This window comes from Podarcis pityusensis (genome assembly GCF_964106645.2).
Source record: "Podarcis pityusensis genome assembly, chromosome: 16".
NCBI lineage: Eukaryota > Metazoa > Chordata > Lepidosauria > Squamata > Lacertidae > Podarcis > Podarcis pityusensis.
The window spans coordinates 2,917,385-2,929,647 of record NC_138041.1 but is presented as its reverse complement, the minus strand read 5'-3'; the positions used below and the strand labels follow the sequence as shown (position 1 = coordinate 2,929,647).

The following is a 12,263-nucleotide window of genomic DNA, read 5'->3' as shown; positions in this document are numbered from 1 at the left end:
GAGGTGAGATTTAAACCAGACACACTTTAAACCACACCCTGAATCTCTGTGTTACATCAGTTGTCTGATGGGTAGCAAACCACTGTATGTGGTTGGAGGAAGGATGACGGCTAACAGATTGAGGTTGAATCCTGACAAGACAGAAGTACTGTTTTGGGGGGACAGGGGGTGGGCGGGTGTGGGGGAATCCCTGGTCCTGATTGGGGCAACTGTGCCCCTGAAGGACCAGGTGCGCAGCCTGGGAGTCATTTTGGACTCACAGCTGTCCATGGAGGCGCAGGTCAATTCTGTGTCCAGGGCAGCTGTTTACCAGCTCCATTTGGTACGCAGGATGTGACCCTACCTGCCCGCAGACTGTCTCGCCAGAGTGGTGCATGCTCTGGTTATCTCCCGCTTGGACTACTGCAATGTGCTCTACGTGGGACTACCTTTGAAGGTGACCTGGAAACTGCAATTAATCCAGAATGCGGCAGCTAGACTGGGGACTGGGAGCAGCTGCCGAGACCACAGAACACCGGTCCTGATAGATCTGCATTGGTTCCCAGTACATTTCCGAGCACAATTCAAAGTGTTGGTGCTGACCTTGAAAGCCCTAAACGGCCTCGGCCCAGTATACCTGAAGGAGCGTCTCCACCCCCATTGTTCTACCCGGACACTGAGGTCCAGCGCCGAGGGCCTTCTGGCGGTTCCCTCATTGCAAGAAGTGAGGTTACAGGGAACCAGGCAGAGGGCCTTCTCGGTGGTGGCGCCTGCCCTGTGGAACGCCCTCCCATCAGATGTCAAGGAAATGAGCAGCTATATTAATTTTAAAAGACATCTGAAGGCAGCCCTGTTTAGGGAAGTTTTTAATATCTAATGCTGTATTGTTTTTAACACTCGATTGGGAGCCGCCCAGAGTGGCTGGGGAAACTCAGCCAGATGGGCGGGGTCTAAATAATAAATTACTATAATAATAATTATTATGCAGACCCAACCCTTTTGGCCGTTCAGATCTGAGGGTTGCTGGTGGGATCAACAGTAACAGGAACTGAGGAAGCAGCCTTACACCAAGGTAGACCCTTGGGTTCACCCAGCTTCCTTCTGTTGACACCGACCAGCAGAGGCTCTCCGGGGTTTTGGACAGCATTCTTGCCAAGCAGACACTCTCCCACTGAGCTGCGGTCTTTCGGGAGGAGTTATAGAACTGTAGAGTTGTAAGGGACCCCGAGGGTCATCTAGTCCAACCCCCTGGGATGCAGGAATCTCAGGTGGCCACCCACCTCTGCTTAAAAACCTCCATGGAAGGAGAGTCCATCACCTCCCGAGGGAGACTGTTCCACTGCCGAACAGCTCCTACTACCAGGAAGTCCCTTCTTGATGTTTAGTTGAAACCTTCTCTTTTGTAATTTGAATCCATTGATTTGGGTCCCAGAGCATGAGAAAACATCTTCCATGTGAGAGATATTTGGAGATGGCTAACATCTTCAAGGCACGCGGGTGGCGCTGTGGGTTAAACCACAGAGCCTAGGGCTTGCTGATCAGAAGGTTGGCGTTTCGAATCCCCGCAATGGGGTGAGCTCCCATTGCTCAGTCCCTGCTCCTGCCAACCCAGCAGTTCAAAAGCACGTCAAAGTGCAAGTAGATAAATAGGTACCGCTCCGGCGGGAAGGTAAACGGCGTTTCCGTGTGCTGCTCTGGTTCGCCAGAAGCGGCTTAGTCATGCTGGCCACATGACCCGGAAGCTGTACGCCGGCTCCCTTGGCCAGTAAAGCGAGATGAGCACCGCAACCCCAGAGTCGGTCACGACTGGACCTAATGGTCAGGGGTCCCTTTACCTTTACCTAACATCTCCTCTCAGTCTCCCCTTTTCCACACTAATCATACCACAGGGCCCTAGTCTCTTGTGTCAACTGGTGGTTGGTGCCCATGGAGACTGGTGGGGTGGAAGGGAGGGAGACCCACAGTGGGCGGAGCCAGAGCCAACGATGGGTGGAGCCAACTGATTCTCCATTGCCCCCAACCTCCTCCCTTCTACTAGGACAAACTTGAAGCTCAGGGCTAGGAAGATGACAGGGAGGGTCAAACCACAGGCTGGTTGGAAGTCAGAAGACAGGGATCCTCCATAATGCTCAGGATCCACCTACCGGTCTTGTCCGATCACAAAATGCCGAAATCTACAGCAAACAGCTCCAGGTTCCAGGCAGGGAGATAGGACAGCAGGGGTCTGTCAACTTATTCCACCCTGTCTTTTATATAACTTGCAATATTTTAAACAACTCAAGGGTCAAAGTCGGCCTCCTTTTCCAGGAGGATTTGGATAGCTGTCCTTGGAGTGCCGAGATAAATCAACTGTTCCTCATAAGGCTTAGTTTCCAGACCCTTGATCATTTTGGTCTCCCTCTTCTGCACATGTTCCAGCTTGTCAATATCCTTCTTAAATTGTGGCCCCCAGAACTGGACACAGTATTCCAGGTGGGGTCTCACCAAGGCAGAAGAGAATGGCATTCTTAGTTCCCTTGATCTGGACTCTAGACTTCTGTTGATGCAGCCTAGAATAGCATTAGCTTGTTGAGGTTTTGGGGGGAGGTTTTTTGTGGTTTTTTTGCAGAGCAGGGCTCCCAAACTTCTAATCAGATTCCATTTTTTGGCAGAGGGTCTAGGCTAGGTCTTTGGGAACATTGTTCTGGGTCTTTTTCTTTTTTCAATCAAGTGGTACATAAATCTTAAGAAATAAATAAAACAAATAGTTCACAAAGCCCTAAGCAACTTGGTTCTAAAGTTACTAGGGGACTGCCTGATTCCACCTCAATCACCAAGATCGTCTGATGAGCCACCTCTGGTGGTTCTCCCTAGCCCCAGGGCTTCAGCTGGCCTTAGGATCCTGACCGTTAGGTCCAGTCGCGGACGACTCTGGGGTTGCAGCGCTCATCTCACTTTACTGGCCGAGGGAGCCAGCGTACAGCTTCCAGGTCATGTGGCCAGCATGACTAAGCCGCTTCTGGCGAACCAGAGCAGCGCACGGAAACGCTGTTTACCTTCCCGCCGGAGCAGTACCTATTTATCTACTTGCACTTTGACGTGCTTTCGAACTGCTAGGTTGGCAGGAGCAGGGACCGAGCAGCAGGAGCTCACCCTGTTGTGGGGATTCGAACCGCCAACCTTCTGATCAGCAAGTCCTAGGCTCTGTGGTTTAACCCACAGCGCCGCCCGTGTCCCTTTCAGCTGGCCTTAACTGACCCTTCAATGCAGCGGGCTCTGCCCTGTGGAACTCCCTGCCTCTAGCGGTTCAGATGGAACCACCCTTGACTTCTTTCAGGTGTCTTTTGAAAACTGAATGCTGCCTAGAAAAGGCCTTCATAAGACGAGTTTCTCTTTTCCACCATCCACCGAGGTTCTATTGATGTTTCCCAATAATTTTTTACAGATATTTATAAATGTGGCATTTTCGACATGTTGTAAGCCGCCTTGAAAAAGTGGATTATAAACTGGCAAATAAACGAACGAATAAAATGCTAGTTGTGCAGGAACAGGCAATGGGAGCAGGATCCTTTCAGCTTCCCGGTAGGATCCAGCTGTGCGTTGCAACGGAAACAGTGTGTTGGGTCTAAATGGGCCTCCCTTGGGCTTGATCCATCAGGGGTCCGTGAAACTCTCCCAGGCCACGCTGTCTGAGCCAAGAGAGAGGGGGGGAGGCCTGTCTATCTTCAAGTCCATCTACCTGTCTCTCCTTTCCTTGTTTGCTTAGTTAGTTAATATGCTCCTACATTATAATGAGCCATTCCCGTTGGGGCAATTAAGAGATTAAATTTGGCAGCTGTTCCTGTTCGCTCTGATTTGGCAATTTCCGTATCCCTCCCTCACCCCCAGCCCCAAATTGGGGGTTGAGCAGAACCAGCTATCACAGCTGCCCTGGGCAAAATTAATTTCATATCTATCCCCCCCCCCAAAGCCCCTCTTCCTCAGATCTTGCTGTACCAAACTCAACCTAAGCAACAAAGAGCAGCAGAGTTGAATCTTCTGCACCGGTTTTATGGAATGAGAGAGAAATGGACTGCTGGGGCGGGGGGCAGGAGACCAGACAGGAGAGCTCCCCCTGGCTTAGGAGTATTTGTCCTGAGAGGGGTGGGGTTCTTCTCCCCCTAGGTTTTCCTTATTAGTTAGGCACCCCTGAGATTCTGCTGCACACCCCCACACCACAAGCAACCACCTGAACTAGCGAAATAAAGGCCTCCTTCATCATTTCCCAAAGACCCTTCTCAAAGAGTTACCGTATTTTTCGCCCCATAAGACACACTTTTTTCCTCCTAAAAAGTAAGGGGGAATTCTGTGTGTCTTATGGAGCGAATGTGTGGTCCCTGGAGCCGAATTGCCCAGGGGCAAAAAGGAGATCGTGCTTTTTTTTTTAGAAAGAGGGAAGTGGGTGTTGAAACAAAGCCACTGAGCAGCTGATCGGCAAGCGATCAGGAGGGAGATTAGAGACTCTAGCAATAAAGGAGGCTGCCTGGGAGGGAGGAGGTAAAAGCCCATGGATCCTCAGGATTTTTGCATTGGGCCACCCCGAATTCACCATCAGATCACATAGCATGTCCATGGCTACAGCCTGCACAAAAAACACACACGTATCCACTGTTTCGTGGGGCCGCAATGGCGCAAAAACGTGGTTTCAAAGGATGGATCCACATGGATTCTCAGGATTTTTGCATTGGGTCACCCCAAATTCACCATCAAATCACCTATCATGTCTGTGGCCACAGAATGAACCACAAAAATCATACATCCACTCTTTCGTTCAGGATATTTTTTTTCTTGTTTTCCTCCTCTAAAAACTAGGTGCGTCTTATGGGGCGAAAAATACGGATCTAAAAGCGTGCAATGTTGCACAGCTGGCTGGCTGGTGCCGATAGGAATTGTGGCCCAAAACACTTGGAGGGCTCTGGTTTGGCAAAGCCTGGCCTATCTTTCCTTTAAAAGAAAACCACCATCAGCTGTGCTTAAGGAGTGTTTCCCTTATTTTGGGGGGGGTGTATACAGACAGACCGAGGAAATAAAAGCCCCACAATCATTCCAGATTTTATTTTTTATTTATCTCGCCACACACTGTTCAAATCTTCCTGGAAAAGGAGGCTGAGTTTGCCCCTTGAATTGTTTAAAATATTGCAAGTTATATAAAAGACAGGGTGGAATAAGTTGCCAAACCCCTGCTGTCCTATCTCCCTGCCTGGAACCTGGAGCTGTTTGCTGTAGATTTCGGCATTTTGTGATCGGACAAGACCGGTAGGTGGATCCTGAGCATTATGGAGGCTCCATGCTTTCGGACTTTCAAGCAGCCTGTGGTTTGACCCTCCCTATCATCTTCCTAGCCCTGAGCTTCAAGTTTGTCCTAGCAGAACACAGCAAGGAAGAGGTTGGGGGCAATGGAGAATTTGTTGGCTCCGCCCATCGTGGGCTCTGACTCCGCCCACTGTGGGTCTCCCTGTCTTCCACCCCACTGGTCTCCATGGGCACTGACCACCAGTGTCTAAATATTAAGGGTACAAGACAGAAGGAGACCCTCGTGAGCGTGTTTACTCAGAAGCAAGCCTCCCAGGTTTTGGCAAAGCTTGCTTCAGAGTAAGCACGGTTTAGGAATGTCAACTGGGAGCACCATCCCACGCAGGTTGACTCAGAAAGAAGTCCCACTGCGTTCAACAGGGCTTGTTCACAGGTAAGTATAGAATGGATTTCAACCTCCCTGTGTGTCCCTGTATAATGGAAAGCGAGAGACCGTTCAGTTCTGGGTTATGTAAACACTAACTTGTTGGGCATCCTTCATCTCTGGTGATTAGGCTTTTGGAAATTGGTGAGCAAGAAAGAAGAAGGCAAGCTCACTGCCAAAGCTGTGTGGTTGTTAAAGATAAAGGTAAAGGGACCCCTGACCGTTAGATCCAGTCGTGGCCGACTCTGGGGTTGCGGCGCTCATCTCGCTTTACTGGCCGAGGGAGCCGGCGTACAGCTTCCGGGTCATGTGGCCAGCATGACTAAGCCGCTTCTGGCGAACCAGAGCAGCGCACGGAAACGCCGTTTACCTTCCTGCCAGAGTGGTACCTACTTATCTACTTGCACTTTGATGTGCTTTCGAACTACTAGGTTGGAAGGAGCTGGGACAGAGCAACGGGAGCTCACCCCGTTGCGGGGATTCGAACCACTGACCTTCTGATCGGCAAGTCCTAGGCTTTGCGGTTTAACCCACAGCGCCACCCGCGTCCCTTTGTGGTTGTTAGGTGGATACTATATAGACATACCAACTTCTTATACTTCTATGCCAGGGGTGGGGAACATTTCTGGTCTGGCCGTCAGACCAGATCTTTCACTCCCCACCCCTGCCAGGCCAAATTTGACAGGTGGGTGGGACCAATAACCTGTCAATCACCTGACATCACTTTGACACCACTGTGCCACGACGGTCAGGACTTCAAAATGCAGCACAGGCTGTTTCAAAATCACATCTGCAAGCAGCCCTTTGCTGCTCTTTAAACCTCAAAAAACCTTAGTTATACTGAAGGGCAGGCTTCCTCAACCTCGGCCCTCCAGATGTTTTGGGACTACAATTCCCATCTTCCCTGACCACTGGTCCTGCTAGCTAAGGGATCATGGGAGTTGTAGGCCAAAAACATCTGGAGGGCCGAGGTTGAGGAAGCCTGCTGAAGGGTCTTCTCCACCTGGTTTGATCCACCAGCTCCGCTGAAATCCTGTCAGTTTAAAAGCCACAGAGGTGTTTAGTTCTTTAGATTAGGATGGTGGTGGGTTAGGATCATTCTTGCTAGAGCAGGATGTGTGAAACGGGAACCTAACACCTTAGCACTCACGGGCGATAAAGCAATGAGGTGCATTTGTTTTCCCATGGAGAGATTTCGCTTCTAAAGATTCCTTGGCGGGGTCAGGGGTGCTTGGACTCTGCTACAAACTCGCACCAGCTAATTATTATTATCCAGAATGCGGCAGCTAGACTGGGGACTGCGGGCAGCCGCCGAGACCACATAACACTGGTCTTGAAAGACCTACATTGGCTCCCGATACGTTTCCGAGCACAATTCAAAGTGTTGGTGCTGACCTTGAAAGCCCTAAACGGCCTCGGCCCAGTATACCCGAAGGAGCGTCTCCACCCCCATTGTTCTACCCGGACACTGAGATCCAGCTCCGACGGCCTTCTGGCGGTTCCCTCGCTGCAAGAAGCCAAGTTACAGGGAACCAGGCAGAGGGCCTTCTCGGTGGTGGTGCCTGCCCTGTGGAACGCCCTCCCATCAGAGATAAACAACTATCTGACATTCAGAAGACACCTGAAGGCAGCCCTGTTTAGGGAAATTTTTAATGTGTGACATTTTAGTGTATTTTTGGTCTTTGTTGGAAGCTGCCCAGAGTGGCTGGGGAAGCCTAGCCAGATGGGTGGGTACAAATAATAAATTAAAGGTAAAGGTAAAGGTACCCCTGACCATTAGGTCCAGTCGTGGCTGACTCTGGGGTTGCGACGCTCATCTCGCTTTATTGGCCGAGGGAGCCGGCGTACAGCTTCCGGCTCATGTGGCCAGCATGACTAAGCCGCTTCTGGCAAACTAGAGCAGCGCACGGAAACGCCGTTTACCTTCCCGCTGGAGCAATACCTATTTATCTACTTGCACTTTGACGTGCTTTCAAACTGCTAGGGTGGCAGGAGCTGGGACTGAACAACAGGAGCTCACCCCGTTGCGGGGATTTGAACCGCCGACCTTTTGATCGGCAAGTCCTAGGCTCAGTGGTTTAACCCACAGCGCCACCCATGTCCCAATAAATTATTATTATTATTATTATTATTATTATTATTATTATTATTGATTACGTTTATTGCCCACCTTTCTCCAAAGAGCTCAAGGCCGCATACATGGTTCTCCCTCTCCCTGTTTTACCCTCACAACAAACCTGTGAGGGAGGTCAGGCTGAGAAACAGAGAATGGCCCCGATGTCTCACCCAGTGGCTGAATGGGGTTCTCGAATCCTAGCTTACCACCACAACTGGCTCAAGGCATCCACAAATATGAAGAAAAAGTACTGGGGGAGGAAGGAGGGACAACAATTTGCGTGGGGCAAGGGCCAGGAACACAGAATGTGCTCAGGAAACTGAGGACTCATCCTGCCTCCATTGGCATAGCCATTGCGGCTAGCAGTCAATCATAACCCTGTTCCTCTGATCATAAGCCTGATCCTCTGAGCAAGGGTAGCCATGTGGTGCCCTTGTTAGACTACAAATCCCATCCTCCTTGCCTGTTGCTGCACTGGCGGCTGGGCGTGAGGGTCCGAGGACCCCTCTGAGAGGACTGGTCAGATGTGGTGAGGGGAAAACAACCACACACTGATCCCAAACGGCTTCTCCTCAGAACACCCAACCTTTTCCCTCGTTCAGCTACAGAGAAACTGAGGCTACTCAAGGAATTCTAAACGAAAAAATACATTCAAACTGCATCATATTGCAGATTTAGAATATGCTTGTGTTTTTCCAGACCTGGAGGTTTGTCCTCCACCCCCAAGCCTTGCATGCAAATCTGAGGGAATTGGTTCGTTAATTGATCTTATTTTATTGCCAGTGTTTTGCAACGCCAAACATCCAATACCACCAAACATGAAACTTTAACTCCTGCTCAAACATCCTGTTTATTATTATTTTTTATGGGGGGGGGGGGATATCCCACACCCTGCAACTTTCAACATACTCAGGCTATAGGCCTCAATCTCGACGCATTTCCCTTCTCACAAAGCTTGCCAATTCCTTTTTGTGCCCTTGCTCCTCCGCCTTTAATAGCAGCTCAATTCATTGGAACTTGGGGTGGTGTGGCTGGTGTGTGTGGGGGAAAGAGATATTTCTTTTCATGGCACTGGAGATAAACATGGTCCCCTTGTAAACACTTGTCAGCGGAACCCTTGTCCGAGTCACGGAAGCACAGGCTGATCACAAAAAGCTGGCAACTTCCTTGTCTGCGCGAAACCTACCAAATACCATTTGCAATAAAACGAAGAGAAACAAACAACCCCAGGAGCCTCACACCTGGTTATTGTGTTCCCAGCTGGCCTGATGGGTGATCAGTTCTGTTTTCCTAGACTTCAAAGACAAGAGAAGCTTCAAATGGGCTCAGCAAATGTTACTTCTTTCTCTTATTGCCCCCTCTCCCAGCAGTTTACGAAGCCAAAACCATTTTTCACTGAACGGTGCCGCAAATACCTGCCAAACAACGTCCATTAATCAGGGTTTTGGATCAGCAAGCCCAGACACATACGAGACGCCTCTATCGGTTGCCAAAATTTGGATGCTGATGAAATCTCAGAAATTAAGCGAAGCTGGACCTCATGAATTTTTGCCACTTTAAAAAAGACCCCCAAACCCCTTAATGTTCTTAATTATACTCCATTCCCTTCCTTGTGTTCCTTCAGGGTGTACTAAATGGATTTTGCTCGCTTTCTCTTCCCTCTGAATCAGCACCTGAGGGCAGAGCCGTGTTTACCAGCCAGTATCACAGGGAATAATAATAATAATAATAATAATCCGGTATTGCAACTTTTCCTGCCACTCACCTACAAAAGTTTGATGCATCTTGAAATGTGGTTTCAAATGCAATTTAAAAAATAATAATTTCAGAGTTGGCTACTCTCTTACACAGCTGAGAATAAAGGCCTGGGAAGGGGAGGCAGCGACAATGCGGGGCAGTTTTGCTGGGGAATCTGGAGGGGGAATGATCCAGCAAAAATAATAAAAACGACCCAAGAAAGACGAAAGCTTTCTTGTTCTGAAAACCAAGAGGTCTCCAGAGTTCTGTTGGAACAGGCATGTTTAAAACTGGAAATTGTTCCAGGGGCTGCAATTGTGTCACCTAGCTAAAATCACACATTGTTTCCTCTTCAAGAAGGTGGTTTTAATTTCCTTTTTTTTTTAAAAGAAAAGACAAGACAAAACTTGATAAGTGATTAGGTTACAAAAATCCAGAAGCTCTGCCGTCACAGGTAAAAAAAACCCAACAACGGTGGATTTATTTAGCGACCCTTTAAGAGGAGAGGCATCACTGAAACCCTTTCTGAAAGGGGGGGCTGGACCCCTCCCTCTTTCCAACTCCAAAAGGAAAACATAAAAGAGGAAATGAACTGGAGAAAGGGTCTGAAATCTTTTGCCCCCCCCCCTCACACACCCCAAGCTCAAAGTCAGTGCAAATCTGCTCAAAACACCCTCCTCCCCTCTAAACGATTCTTGCTCCCCCCTGCTAAGTTAGGGTCCTCTGCTTCCAAACCTTACTCCACACGACTCCAAGAAATCAGAATCTAGATGCCCACCCTCCATCCTATTGACAGGCAAGTCTCTAACCCCATCCTGTGGGTGGTTAGACATCCAGGGTTCTATTCATGGTACCCTTTTGCGGGGGGGGGGGAGGCGGGAGAAATCTACTGGCTCTCTATCTCCGGCCATCTGTTACCATCTCCCGCCCCCCCTCTCCTCCTGGAAAAACCGCTTACCCTCAAATGCCTTGCTCTGACAGCCCTCCCTAAGCCTACAAACTCCGCGCGTAACGCTCGCCAGTGACGAGCCGGGCGGTGCTTTCTGAACGACGGATTTATCTGCTCGTTTTTTGTGCGCCCCCTCCTCCCACCGGGTAGTGCAATTCCAGGCGATACTTTGGGCTCAGAATTTTCCTTCTTCTTCTTCTCTCTCTCTCTCTCTCCCCACCCCCCCCCAGCCCCAGTCCTGTCCCCATCGGCTTTGTTGTTCTTCGCCCGTTTCTATTCCATCCCACCGCTGCCACCAGCGCATCCGACGCACGGCGGTACGCGGGGCGCAGCGCTTGGTCTCTGCGCGTAACGCGCGCCTTACCTTTATGCATGCCGGTGTATTTATCCTTAATGACTGTCAACTCGTAGATTTTGCCGAACTGCTCGAAGATAGGCTTAAGGTCCTTCTCCTCTAAATTCCGGGGGATTTGTCCAATGAAAAGTTTGATGGCGTCTGGTTCCTTCATTGGTTCAAAAAGGAGCAAGCTGGAGCGAGCCTCGAATTCAGAATGTTCACCAAAAAGAAAGAAAAAATAAAGGATGGGGAGGGGGGGGGGGAACCACGCCGGAACAAAACAAAGAAAAAAAGAAAAGGAAAAAAACCAGCAGAAAATCCCAGGCTGGACTTGGTCGTCTTCGTCGTGTGTGCGTGGAAACAAAGAGATCAAAAGCCGACAGCAGTTTGAGAGACAAAATTTCCCTCCAATCTCGCTTTAATTGAACGGCATTTCCGTCTGCCTCGCTTCTCTCCCAAATCCTTCAATTATTATTATTTTCTTTTATAAAAAGGAGGATGAGGAAGTGTGGTAGGGGGACGAGAAAGAGAGGGACAGAGAGATTTCCTTTCCTTTTTTCCCCCCACGGGTGCAAAAAAATACAATAAAATTCCTATTCAAAAGATAAAAATAAAATAACAATTCTTCTTTTAAAAATAATGCAAAGAGTTCTACGATTCGGCCTTATCCCAGGGTCGTGGGCAGCCCCCAGACCCTCATTCTAATTCTTCTGATCAAACAATTACAAAGCTTGCAAGCAGTTAATTAGTTTATTGATTAACTTTCCGCGGCGCGGTTGAGATTCTGGGGTTTCTTGTGATTTTTTCCCCTTCTTCTTCTCCTCCTCCTTCCCCCCTCTCTTTTCTTCGCTTATTGATTCATTTTCGCACCCTGACGGCTCTTTCCCTCCCTCCCACCCCTTTAAAATTTCCTTCCTTCCCTCCCCCCCAGCCCCACCTCAAGAGCGCGATTTCGGCTGCTTTTTCAGGTTTGACGGTCCCTTCCTTTAATGGATCTTGAGCTCTGTTTCAAATCTTTTTCTTTACCAACAAAACCTCCAGCAGCACACACAGCCCCGGCGGCCCCTCCTCCTCCCCCCCCCGACTAATAATCATGTCAGAGTTAGGGACCGGCAACAAATTACCGGCTCGGGAGAGACGAGAGCAGCGCGCGGGCTCAGAGGGGAGCCATGCAAAGAATCCTAAACCCTGAGAAAGGAGCCCTTTACCTGCTTTCAAAGAGTGACCTGGAAACTTTGCAGACCCACCTGGGGGCAAATAACGCCTCCCTCCCAGGGCCCACCTTATTTCTGCGGGATACAGGGATGCGATATTGCTTAGGGGCTGATTTAATTTTGGAGATGTTCATTTTCCTGTTATCGATACTCATTTGTTGCATCTTAATTTTTAGATCTTTGGTAATAACCTTTATTGGGATTTTTATTAAAGTGATTTTTATTAGAGTGCCTGG

At 49.3% G+C, this 12,263-nt stretch overlaps 1 protein-coding gene across 3 annotated transcripts in view; it reads right to left on the bottom strand.

Moving 5' to 3' along the window:
• CELF3 (CUGBP Elav-like family member 3) overlaps window positions 1–11,704 on the bottom strand; it is an 86,495-nt gene extending 74,791 nt beyond the window's left edge. For all 3 annotated transcript variants that reach the window (XR_013980566.1, XM_080986056.1, XM_080986057.1), the window contains exon 1: window positions 10,841–11,704. Coding sequence is in view for 2 of the 3 variants with exons in the window: in XM_080986056.1 (XP_080842182.1) it covers window positions 10,841–10,985 (145 nt within the window). In the remaining variant the exon portion in view is untranslated. The remainder of the gene's footprint in view (window positions 1–10,840) is intronic.
• Between the last annotated feature and the right edge of the window lie 559 nt (window positions 11,705–12,263).